At 64.2% G+C, this 11,911-nt stretch overlaps 3 protein-coding genes across 3 annotated transcripts in view; 2 read left to right on the top strand and 1 right to left on the bottom strand.

The window, feature by feature from the left end:
* Positions 1 to 4,656, top strand: part of SNTB2 (syntrophin beta 2) — a 6,398-nt gene extending 1,742 nt beyond the window's left edge. The window contains exons 2-7 of the mRNA XM_027646488.1: positions 2,245 to 2,455; positions 2,555 to 2,765; positions 3,250 to 3,392; positions 3,559 to 3,755; positions 3,856 to 4,037; positions 4,241 to 4,656. Coding sequence (XP_027502289.1) covers positions 2,245 to 2,455; positions 2,555 to 2,765; positions 3,250 to 3,392; positions 3,559 to 3,755; positions 3,856 to 4,037; positions 4,241 to 4,333 — 1,037 coding nt within the window. The 3' untranslated portion in view covers positions 4,334 to 4,656. The remainder of the gene's footprint in view (positions 1 to 2,244; positions 2,456 to 2,554; positions 2,766 to 3,249; positions 3,393 to 3,558; positions 3,756 to 3,855; positions 4,038 to 4,240) is intronic.
* A 1,954-nt stretch (positions 4,657 to 6,610) lies between these two features.
* VPS4A (vacuolar protein sorting 4 homolog A) lies at positions 6,611 to 10,510 on the top strand. Its single transcript, XM_027646494.1, has 11 exons — positions 6,611 to 6,716; positions 7,022 to 7,133; positions 7,223 to 7,370; positions 7,482 to 7,543; positions 7,778 to 7,897; positions 8,020 to 8,176; positions 8,848 to 8,996; positions 9,114 to 9,195; positions 9,280 to 9,499; positions 9,604 to 9,744; positions 10,100 to 10,510. Exons 1-11 carry the CDS (start codon positions 6,696 to 6,698, stop codon positions 10,199 to 10,201), a joined length of 1,314 nt encoding a protein of 437 aa, XP_027502295.1. The 5' UTR covers positions 6,611 to 6,695; the 3' UTR covers positions 10,202 to 10,510.
* Positions 10,511 to 10,968: 458 nt separating this feature from the next.
* PDF (peptide deformylase, mitochondrial) lies at positions 10,969 to 11,911 on the bottom strand (the record flags this gene model as incomplete). Its single annotated transcript, XM_027646946.1, has 2 exons — positions 10,969 to 11,276; positions 11,605 to 11,911. Coding segments are annotated over 2 exons (465 nt in total), but the record flags the coding sequence as incomplete, so codon positions are not given.

Here is an 11,911-nt window from a genome sequence, read left to right as displayed (position 1 = left end):
CCCTTCCTTTCCCTTCCTTTCCCTTCCTTTCCCTTCCTTTCCCTTCCCGCTGCAGCTGGGCACTGCTGGTCCGATGGCTGAGATGGGACCATCCAGTGTCCAGCTGTCATCAGTGACCCTAGGGAGGAGCTGGGAGGGACATTGGCTGTGCCATCCAGCCCTGTCCCTCCTCACCAACCCTGGAGCCGTGACCACCCTGGCAGGTGCTAAGGCTTCTCCTGAGCCCTGTGCCAGTGGTGGAGGTGGGAGCATCAGCCCTGTGCCAGCACCTCAGTGGGGCTGGTGTCACCTGTCCTGGGTGCTGGGTTTGGCCACAGGGCCCACGCCAGGTGCCTCCCCCCAGGTGCCCACAGGCCCATGTCATGCTCTGTGACCCTGGGGGAAGGGAGCCCTTCTGCCCCTGGGGAAGCTGTGGGCAAAGTGTGGCTGCGGGCAATGCTGCCAAGGGCGTGGGCGGGCGCAAGCGTTGGGACACCTCGCTGGTGTTCCCTGCTGGAGGCAGGGGGCTTGGCCCCAATGGGGCCTGTGTGAACCCGGCACTGCCGTGCAGCCGGAGCAGCCGTCTTGTCTTCCTGCGGCGGGACGGGTGAGGGGCGCAGGTGACAGCTGGGTTTCCTTTGTGGTGAGTGTGTAGGTGGGGCAACGGTGACTGTGCTGGGGTGGCTGTGTCGGGGCAGCAGTGGCTGTGCTCGGGTGGCTGTGCCGTGATGACAGTGACTGTGTGACAGTGGCTGTGCTGGGGTGACTGGCTGTGTTGGGGTGGCTGTGCCAGGGTACCAGTGGTTGTGCCAGGGTGACTGTGCTGGGGCAGCTGCGTGCTGGACACCAGCTTGCCAGAAGTAGAAAGGGTGGTTGCAGATGCCACTGCCCCACTGCCAGTCTCATGCCTGCACTATGGATATGTCCCACTGAAAACTGGGAGCCACTGGGAGCACTGAAAACTGCCATCCCCACTGGCAGACACAGTCCTGGGCTTCCACCAGTCCCAGACACCAGCACGAGCCCACGCTCCTCCGGCAGTGCCCCAGCACAGCTCTGGTGCCGCTGACTGCCCGGCTCAGCCTCTCACCCTCCTGGCTCCAGGGCTCTGTTGGAGTTAGTGTTGGCACCGTGGGGTCACGGCACTGTGGGCTGGAACCCCCATGGGCTGAGCTCCCGCCCAGCACTGGAGGCAGCTGCCCACATCTGGCAAACATCTGCTGAGTGGCCCCGTGGCGGGAGCTGCCGGCCGTGCTGCTGCCCGCGGCACTGCCTGCCCTGCCCAGCCCGGCAGCAGGATTAGGGGTGCAGGGACGGTGGTAATCCTGGGATCAGCGTGGCGGCAGCTAATATTAACTCCTGTGCTGCCCACAGCAAGGACAGGCGCCTTGTGGCAGCACGGCGGCTCAGCAGAGCCAGTGGGAGGGTATGGGGCCGGTGTCTCCTGCCCACTCCTCATCCCTGCTTCCCGTCTCTGCTCCCCCTTCCCGCCTGGCAGACCCACAGCAGGGGATTGGCAGCGGCACAATGTGGGCCCCACTGCCACTGTGGTTCCCACCCCAGCAGGCCTAGCTGTGGCATCATGCTGGCTCCATGGATCCTTTCACCACTCGCTTTCCAGGCATTACAGCCTATTTGTTGTTTTGGTTTGGTTTTCCCTCTTGCCGCCCCTTCTCTGTCCCCAGCGTGTCCCTCCCTTGGCTTTGGCTGCTGGGGCTCAGCTGGGCGGGGGTCCAGGGCTAACGTCAGCGGGGTGGTGCTGGGGTGGGATAGTCCGGGGGGAGCAGGAGCAGGAGCTGGAGCTGGTGCCTCCTTCCTTCCTTCCCGGCATAGGAGCCGGGATGTCTTGGCTGCACACCCTCCGGAGGCCGGCTGCCGTCGGGCCATAAGTGGCAGTGCAAGGTCAGCCGCCGGCATTGCCTGCGGCGCTGGAAACTTGGCGGGCGCAGTCCTGGCTGCTCCAGCAGCGACGGGGCAGGATGGGACCAGGATGGGCTGCAACCTGACCTCCTGCCCAGCACCATTGTCCTTTGCTGCCTTCCCCTTCCTACACCCGCGCCATCACCAGGATGAGCTGCCAGCACCGTCCTTCACTCAGGACATCCCCGTCCCAGGGAGAGTGGGACCCCCCAAGACTCTCCAAGCCTTGGTGTTTGCAGGGAGGGCACATCACCCCACAGACAGAGCGTCCCTGGGGCAAAGGGCTATGGTATTGGGGTGCAGGACCCTGCCCAGCCTTGACTGTTCCCCCCACTACCCCCTCAGTGAAGTTCATGCGGGAGGTGACCCCCTACATCAAGAAGCCATCGCTCGTGTCGGACCTGCCATGGGAGGGGGTGGCCCCACAGTCCCCCAGCCTGAGTGGCAGTGAGGACTCGGGATCCCCCCAGCACCAGGGGCCCCGTGACCGCAAGGTGATTCCCCTCAAGATGTGCTTTGCTGCCCGGAACCTCAGCATGCCTGACCTGGAGAACAGGTGAGGGCAGGGGCTGCTGGTGGGTGCTGGTGTGCCGATATCCCACCCCGCACCATGTCCTGATATCCTACCCCGTTTCCTGTCCCCGTCCCCTCACAGACTGATCGAGCTGCACTCACCGGACAGCCGGAACACACTGGTGCTGCGGTGCCGGGACACGGCCACGGCCCACGCCTGGTTCAGCGCCCTGCACGCCAACATCACTGCGCTGCTGCCACAGGTCCTGGCCGAGCTCAATGCCACGCTGCGCTCTGGCAGCCCCACGGCCGGCAGGCAGGAGGTGAAGCACATTGCCTGGCTGGCTGAGCAGGTACATGCCAACGGGGTGTGCTGGGATGCTCCTGGGGATGGCAGTGCCAACGGGGTGTGCCGACGATTCACTGGGGCTATGGATGCAGCCAGAGAGCCCAGCCTGGCCACCGGCTCTACTGCTCTCCCTTCTGTGCCCTAGTAATAGCAGTGCTTCCCATGCCCTAAGCCCCCTCTCCCACTGGGGTTTCCTAGCTGGAGACACTCATCATACCTTCCCTTTTCCATGAATTTGCTGGCTGATAGCTGCAGCTGGCCCAGGCATGGTGGTGAGCAGGACCCCTGGGGGCTGCTCCTGGCATGGTTTGCCAGGATAGAATCATAGATGATAAAGGATGGCAGCACCTTGGGTGCTGCTGAGATCCTGTCAGTGTGGAGCCTCTGGGTTGTAATCCATCCAGCCATGAGTGCAGAGATTGGGGTGCTGGGCAGTGGTGGGCACCTGCAGCCCCTGGTGCCCCTCACAGTGCCCTCGTGCCTGGCAGGCGCGGCTGGACGGCGGGCGGCAGCAGTGGCGGCCGGTGCTCATGGCAGTGACAGAGAAGGACCTGCTGCTATACGACGGGATGCCCTGGACCAGGGATGCCTGGGCCTCCCCCTGCCACAGCTACCCACTGGTGGCCACCAGGTGGGCTGGGCTGGACCCCCTTGGGGACCAGTGCCCCTCGATCGAGCCGTGGCTCTGCCTCTTGGAGCAGGGGGAAATGCCAAAGCTCAGATGGGCATGGGGTGCCGTGCTGCTGGCACTGCCATGGCACCCTGACCCCCCCCCCCATCCGTGTCCCACCCTCCAGGCTGGTCCACTCAGGCTCCGGGCGCCGCTCACCTGCGCTGGGCTCGGAGCTGACCTTTGCCACGCGGACGGGGTCGCGCCAGGGCGTGGAGATGCACGTGTTCCGCGTGGAGACACACCGGGACCTCTCAGCCTGGACACGTGTCCTGGTGCAGGGCTGCCACGCTGCTGCTGAGCTCATCAAGGAGGTGACTGTGGGTGAGTACTGCGGGGCGGACCCAGGGATCCCCCATTCCCACCCTTCTGGGGCTGTGGGGCTTGGCAGGGGGGCAGGGTCTGACAGTGGCTGTGCCTGCAGGCTGCACGCTGGGCGGGCAGGAGGTCCAGCTCTCCATCCACTACGAGGGTGGATTCACCATCTCCCGGGAGGAGCCGGGTGCCAGCGTCCTCTTCCGCTACCCCTACGAGCGGCTGAAGATGTCGGCGGACGATGGCATCAGGACTCTCTACTTGGATTTCGGAGGCCCTGAGGGGGAGCTGGTGAGGAGGGAGCAGCCAGGCTTACCCCTTTGTTTATGGGGTTTTCCTCCACGGGTGGTTTCTGCTTTCCCCCAACCCTTCAGTGTCCCGGGTGTCTACACCTGCTGGGTTTGGCTGGTTGGGATCCCCTACCACGTGGTGCCCCCCCTGTGGGGAACTGTTTGAGATGAGGGGGGCTGACACCACTCTCCATCTCTCCCCAGGCACTGGACCTGCACTCCTGCCCCAAACCCATCGTCTTCGTCCTGCACACCTTCCTCTCAGCCAAAGTCACCCGCATGGGGCTGCTGGCGTAGGTGCCCCAGGTCCCCCACGCTGTCAGGAACGAGCCGGGGGTCACAGAGGGACCCCCAACCTCTCCTGCCCTACCAGTGCCTTGCTGGGGCTGGGATCCCTGCCCTGAGAGCCTCCAGGACTGCAGCAGGATGGCTGCCCAGGTGGGGAATGAGCCCCTCCTGCTCACACCAGCACCCCCAGACTCTCCAGTGCCCCAGGGGGCTGTTGGAGTACAGACACCAGCTTTGATCCCTCCGGGGCTGAAGCCATTGCTGATTTCACCGCCTGTGCCTTGGAGTGAGGCCAGCCTGGCCTCCATGCCTGGGGGACCCCTGGTGCTCCCCAACCCATAACTGGGGGACCCCCCATGCTCCTCAACCCATGTTTGGGGGAGTCAGTCTGGGGGGGCTTCCCCCAAGGGGGTCACATTGTCCCTATCTGGAGGAGAGCTCGGGCTGTGGGACCCCCCCTTATTGCTGCATGAGGGGTCCCCATGCCCTGCTCAGGGGACACACACACATTTGTCTTACAGGGGTCACTCAGGGGTGCAAAGGGGGTGCCTGAGCCTGGGGTGTTGTTCCCTGGGGCTCAGCTACCCCACCCCCCACTGCTCCCCAGCAGTGACCCCCAAACCTCCCAAAGCCAGAACAATGCTGTGTATCTGCCCTGGACGTGGGGGCCAGGGCTGCTGGGCCCCCCCCCGAGCTGTCCCCACCCCAGCCACTGCTGCCTTTGCCCCTTGCCCCTGGGGGGTCCCCATGGGTGGGGGCAGGACACATAGACTGATGCACTTTCGCTTTTTGTACTTTCCCTCCCCTCTTGAGGGCAGTTTCCATGCCCTGGAGTGCTGGGAGATCCCAGGCAGTGCCAGAGCAGGACCCCCAGGGCTCCCCACTCCCACCGAGGTCCCAGTACCCTCAGCCAAACTCCTGCACAGTTCTCTGCTTCTGGGGGGGCTGCGCTGGCTGGAGGGTCCCGTGAGATCCCATGAGGTGCTGCCCCCTTTTCTATTTTTGTATTCTTTGTAAATCGCTATTTATATCAGATTGCCTTTTCCATGGGCTCTGAGTCTCATTTAGGGGGTGCCTGGGGGCTAGGGGGCCCGGAGGTGTTTTCACAGTGTGTGTGTGTGTCTGCTGGAGGGACAATTAATTCACAGTACAGCACAGGGAGGGCAGGGTGGGCTGTGCTGGGCTGGCCAGTGCAAGGGAGACTGGCATGTACTGGACACAATCTCGTGTGGGGCTGATGGGGGAACTAAGGATTCTCTGGGAGGGCTGGGGTGGGTGTCTTTGGGGATCCCAGGGGATCCTCTGGGAAGGATTCTGGAGGGAATGGGGGGATCTCTGGGCATGCTTGGGTGGGGGCTTTCTGGGATTTCTGGGGGTGACTGGGGTGACTCTTTCAGCAGGAGCAGCTGGGGCAGTGGGGCCAGTTCAGCTCTGGGAGAGGTGGGCTCAACAGTAGCACAGGTAAGAGCAGGTGTTTGGGGTGGGGTGTGTGGGGGGGGTGTAGGTATATACACACTCTGTGCATACGTGTGTGGGTGTGGGGATGTGTCTGTGTGGGTGTTTGTGTGTGTGTATGTGTGCAGGTCTATCCTGTACACCTGGGCACAGTGTGGGGGTGTGCACATGTGGGACACAGAGGGGAGTTTCATGGGTGCAACTGCATGGTGGGTATGTACACACACACACACACACACACGAACACACACAGAGTCTGTGTGTAGGGGTGTGTACATGGGTGTGAACACGTCCACATGCACTCCGAGTGTTTGGGATGGGGGTGTTTGTGGGTGTGTCTGTGGGAGCCCATACATGGGGAGAGTGTGTGAGAATGTCCAGGTGCCTGCGTGTGTTTGTGTGAGCGCGTGTCTGTGAGTACACACACACACACACACTCAAAGTTTTGGGGGGTGTCTGTGGGTGCACACATGTGCAGAGTGTGTGTGTGTGTGTCCAGGTGTGTGTGTCTGTGTCTATGGGTGCACACACACACAAACATGCGTGTGCACACGTGAACCCAGACACACATGAACACATACACATGCACACATGAAGACGCACGAACAAACGCAGCCACCCCCCCCCCCAACCACACCCCCACACCCGTTATGAGGGTGGATGCGCGCGCACGCGGGTGCTCGCTGGGCGGGCCTACACGAGGCCACGCCCCAACAGCGGTGTGTCACCTGTTAGGTAGGCGGGGTTATGCGTTACCACGCCCCGTGGTGGGCGGGGCCGGCGGGGGGCGCAGTGCCGGGCGGGGCCGGCAGGGGGCGCGGGGCTGGGCGGGGCCGGCAGGGGGCGCAGGCGCAGTCGGTGCAGCCGCCGCCGCCGCCGTTCCGGAGCCGCCGGAGCGGCCGCACCGGGCGATGCGATGACAACGTCCACCCTGCAGGTACCGACCGGCCACGGGACTCCGCCCGCGCCGCCCCCGCGCGCCCTCGCGCCGGGCCTCTACGCGCCACGGCTGACGGGCCGCAGCGGGCCCGGCGCCGTGCCGGCCGGGGATAGGCCTCACCCAGCCCTGGTCCTGGGCCCTGCCGGAGCTGACTCGTCCTGCCGAGAGCCGGTGCCGGCGCGGCGGGGAGGGTGCGGGGCGCTGCGGAAGGGCCCGGGTGCGGGCGGGCCCGGCCCGGTGCCGGCGGTGGGGAGGGGCTCCCCGGCCCGCCCCCGGTGCTCACGGCGCTGCCCCCCCCACAGAAAGCCATCGACCTGGTCACCAAAGCCACCGAGGAGGACAAGGCCAAGAACTACGAGGAGGCGCTGCGGCTGTACCAGCACGCCGTGGAGTACTTCCTGCACGCCATCAAATGTGAGACCGGCCGCGGGGGCGGGGGGTCCGGGGACGCCGGTGCTCGAGGGGCTCCGGGGGCTCACGGTGACGCCTGGGGGTCCCTGCAGATGAGGCTCACAGTGACAAGGCCAAGGAGAGCATCCGAGCTAAGTGTGTGCAGTACCTGGACCGGGCAGAGAAGCTGAAGGAGTACCTTCGCAGCAAGGACAGGCATGGAAAGAGGCCGGTCAAGGAGGCCCAGAATGACAACAAGGGGTGCGTGAGGGGCTGGGGGATGAGGGACCCCCTGCACGGCCACGGAGCTGGCAGGGCCCTGCTGCCACACCAGGGCATGTCCCACTCCTGATCCTTGTCCCTTGTCCCCAGGAGTGACAGTGACAGCGAGGGCGAGAACCCTGAGAAGAAGAAGCTTCAGGAGCAGCTGATGGGTGAGGGGCCACACCTGGGCTCGACCTGCTGGGGTTGAGGAGGGAATCCCTGATGCCCACCACAGGGGTAGCTGTGGGAAGGGGAGCAGGTGTGAGACTGTGTTCCAGGAGTGTGTTGCTGCAGTCTGGCCACCCCCAAATCGGTTGCTGTGCCCAGGGGAGGTGTGGGGAGGGGCAGGGCCTCTGGCTCTGCCAGCTCTGGGTGCCTGCGTGAGCAGAGCTGCCCCCTCACAGGTGCCATCATGATGGAGAAGCCCAACGTGCGGTGGAGTGACGTGGCCGGACTGGAGGGAGCCAAGGAAGCCCTGAAGGAGGCTGTGATCCTGCCCATCAAGTTCCCACACCTGTTCACAGGTGAGGCTGGGGCAGTGGGGAGGGGCCATGCAGGAGCTGACACCCCCTACCTCCCCCCCGGGTGATCCCAGTGTGGATCCAGGTGCGGGGATGGGGTGTCCTGAGGCCAGGCTCTGCCGCAGGGAAGCGCACGCCCTGGCGCGGGATCCTGCTCTTTGGGCCGCCCGGCACTGGCAAGTCCTACCTGGCCAAGGCTGTGGCCACCGAGGCCAACAACTCCACCTTCTTCTCCGTGTCATCCTCTGACCTGATGTCCAAATGGCTGGGGGAGAGCGAGAAGTAAGTTGGCAGCAGGGATGTGGGGCTGAGGCTGGCTCCAGGCTGGTCTGGGCTGGGGCATGAACCACCAGCATCAGTGAACCCCAGTAACAGGGCTGTTTAGGAAGTGTTGGGAGCTGGTTCCTCCAGAGGCAAACTCCGAACAAAGCAGTCCTGGGGTCTCTATCCCCTCACAGCCTGTGCCCCCCATCTTCACACACCTCTCGGTCCAACAGCGATTTGTGGGCTCGGGTCTTCTTAGACATCACTGGACTCTTTCTCCATTCTCATCCTCTAGCTTGGGGCAGTCTTGGGGCCCTCCAGGGTCTCAGCCATATCTGAAAGTTTCCCATCTGTCTGTTTCTCCCCTGCTCAGCCATCCATGCTTAGAGTTCATGTAGAGTTCACCTACACCAAACATTGGGCAGGGGCCACCCCTACCAAGCCGTGACCAAGTTACAATTAAACTTCGCTCTACACAATTAATTTCTAATATCCTATATTTATACTTACTTTTAATCCTGAGCAGGTTCCCAGGGGAGAGCAGAGCCCCTTGAGGTGCTGTGCCTCACTGCCAGTGCAGGGTTTTTTGGGGCAAGAGGAACATGGGGCTCCTCACCCTGGGGCTGCCATGGGTGCTGGATGCTGGGGAGGGTCCTTGAGTGGGGACCCATCCCCTGCTTTGTTCCCAGGCTGGTGAAGAACCTGTTTGAGCTGGCAAGGCAGCACAAGCCCTCCATCATCTTCATCGACGAGGTGGACTCACTGTGCGGCTCCCGCAACGAGAACGAGAGCGAGGCAGCCCGGCGCATCAAGACCGAGTTCCTGGTGCAGATGCAGGGTGGGTGGAGTCCCGGGATGGGGGTCCTGGGAGGGTGGCAGGGGTGGCAAGATGGGGCTAGCAGAAGCTGGGGATTCAGAGGACCCCTGGGGATTAGTCTGAGTCATCTGCCTGCAGGTGTGGGGAACAGCAGTGACGGGATCCTGGTGCTGGGTGCCACCAACATCCCCTGGGTGCTGGACTCAGCCATCAGGAGAAGGTGAGCAGGACATGCAGCTCCCAACCCCTGAGCTCCCGGCAGGGCTGGCACGGGCTCACAGTGGGGCTCACCACCCCCCCCCAGGTTTGAGAAGCGAATCTACATCCCACTGCCCGAGGAGGCAGCGCGGGCCCAGATGTTCCGGCTGCACCTGGGCAACACCCCGCACTCCCTGAAGGACGCCGACATCCTGGAACTCGCCCGCAAGACCGATGGCTACTCGGGGGCCGACATCAGCATCATCGTGCGGGACGCCCTCATGCAGCCTGTGCGAAAGGTGCAGTCGGCCACGCACTTCAAGAAGGTGAACAGGGCTGCTCTGCTCCGGGGGGGTCCCCAGGGTGGGGTGGGCCCCGCGGCTGCTGTCCTGCCCTGAGCACTGTCCCAGCTGCCTGTGGCTCTGCGCAGGTCCGCGGCCCCTCCCGCACCACCCCCGGCGTCCTCGTGGATGATCTCCTGACGCCGTGCTCGCCCGGTGACCCTGGGGCCACTGAGATGACCTGGATGGAGGTGCCCAGTGACAAGCTGATGGAGCCCATTGTCTGCATGGTGAGTGTCAGCTCTGGGATGCGGGGCAGGCACCTGCCCAGCCTGGCACGACAGTGCTGTGGCTCAGGCCCAGCTAGTTCCCTGTTCCTCCTCCAGGCCAAGGGCTAGGCAGTGCTGTGGCTTCTGGCAGTGGGCACAGCCCCCCAGTCTACTCCCTTGTGGTGCTGAGCTCCCCAAGGAGAGCTGGGTACTAGGAAAGGGCCTTGGGTTCTCCAGGCAGCTCCCACCTGCAAAGCCAGTGCTGCTGCCATGGGGCAAAGGTGCCAGCATGGGCAGAGCTGCCCCACTGCCATGGTGGGGGAGTCCCTACCCGTGCCCCTGGTCTGACCTGTGTGCCCCCCCACCTGTGTTGCAGTCGGACATGCTGCGCTCGCTGGCCACCACCCGCCCCACCGTCAACGCCGAGGATCTCCTCAAGGTGAAGAAATTCACGGAGGACTTTGGACAGGAAGGTTGAGGGGGGCATGGGGGGGTGTGGGGTTGGGGCGGCCATGGGCCCTGCTCTGCCCCCCCTCCCCGGGCGTGCCAAACCAACTCATCTTCGCTCACTCCCTCCCATCGCACTGCAGCACCCAGCGGGCGCAGGGACACAGCCCGGGGGGCTCACACTACGGGGTGGGGGTCTGAGCATGGCCTGGGCAGCTGGGTGCCCCTCTGGCTGCGCTCCACTCTTCTTCTTGCTCTTTTTTATTTTTTAAATTAATGCTGCTTTGGGTTTCGTCTCGTTTATATGAAAATAAAAACAATCCAAAAGCTTCAGCCAGCACCCAGATGCTCCCCAAGGCTCTGCCCACACTGGGGGGCCCAGCCCAGCCCCCCACCCCCAAAATGCACTGCCCCAGGTCCAAGGTCTCTGCCTGTCCCCAGGGGTGTGTGGGGCTCCCCATGCTCCAGCCATCCCAGACAGGGATTTGTGCCTACAGCAGGGGCTGTTTGGAGCAGCCCACCAGCCAATAACACCCACCCACCCATGTCCCCAAGGGCTCCCGTCAGCCCCACTGACTCCCTAGCCCCACCCAGCTGCCCCTTATGCTGTGCCCATGTGCCCCAAAGAAGCCCCAGAAGGAGAGATTCCCTCACCTTTCTCCAGCACAGCCATGGCAGCAGGCTGTTCCTAGACCCATGAAGTGATTTACAGTGCCCAGGGGAGCATGGGCTGGACCCCCCAGTTGCCCCCCACCATGAGCCTAGGGTGCTGGTGGGCAGGAAGGGCCAGAGCCACACTGAGGCCACAGGTCTATATTGGCTGCAATAAACCTGAGTGGGAGCCCCTGGGCTGTGGCTCCGTGCTGGTTCTTTCTCCAGGGTTAGAGAGGGCCCACTGCACGGAGGGGCCCCGGGCACACAGGGCAGCTGGGGGTGGGCACAGCAGGGTCAGTCCATGAGCTCCATCCAGCCCACATTGGTGAAGGTGCGGGGGTCCATGCGGTCGATGTAGAGGATCCCGTCCAGGTGGTCCATCTCGTGCTGGATGATGCGGGCAGCCCAGCCCATGGCCTCCCAGCTCACCGGCACCCCGAGCTCGTCCACACCTGCTGCCAGGGGAACTTGTTGGAGAGCTGGGGGGACTGGGGGGGCTATGTGATTGGGGGGCCAAAAAGGGGGACCCTTGTGAGAGTAGGGGACTTGTGTGAAATTGGAGGGACCCATGAGAGAATGGGGAGATCGTGTGGGAATGGGGGGACCATGTGAGAGTGGGGTATATCCCCGAAGGAGATCCATGGAATAAAGGGGGACCCGTGAGAGTGTGGGGGGACATGTGATAGAATGGGGGCCCGTGGTGGGTGGAAGTGGCAGGTGCGGGGTCCCACCCGAGACAGGGCAGGGCAGTACCCCGGTGCAGGGAGGGTCGGTCCATACCGGAGACGTGGACGGCCCAGTGCCGCGGGACGTAGGCGGAGAAGCCGTGGATGCTGGCGCAGCCCTCGGGGGCGGTGACGAGGCGGGTATCGAGGACACGGAGCGCGGGGTTGACGAGCAGGCGGAGCGGGAAGGGCTCGATGCGGTGTGCGCGGCGCAGCGCCGCCGGGTACTGCGCGCAGCGGTCGGGCGGCAGCTCGGCGGCGAACACCCGCAGCGGCACCCCGAGCTGCGGGGCGCTCAGCCCCAGGCACGGCCGGCACCGCAGCCCCGCCGCCAGCGCCGCCGCCAGCCGCCGCAGCTCGGG

Source organism: Corapipo altera, unplaced genomic scaffold (assembly GCF_003945725.1).
Source record: "Corapipo altera isolate COAL_440 unplaced genomic scaffold, ASM394572v1 62, whole genome shotgun sequence".
Classification (NCBI taxonomy): Eukaryota; Metazoa; Chordata; class Aves; order Passeriformes; family Pipridae; genus Corapipo; species Corapipo altera.
Note: the sequence above shows the minus strand (reverse complement) of the source record. Positions and strands in the feature narration are given on the sequence as shown.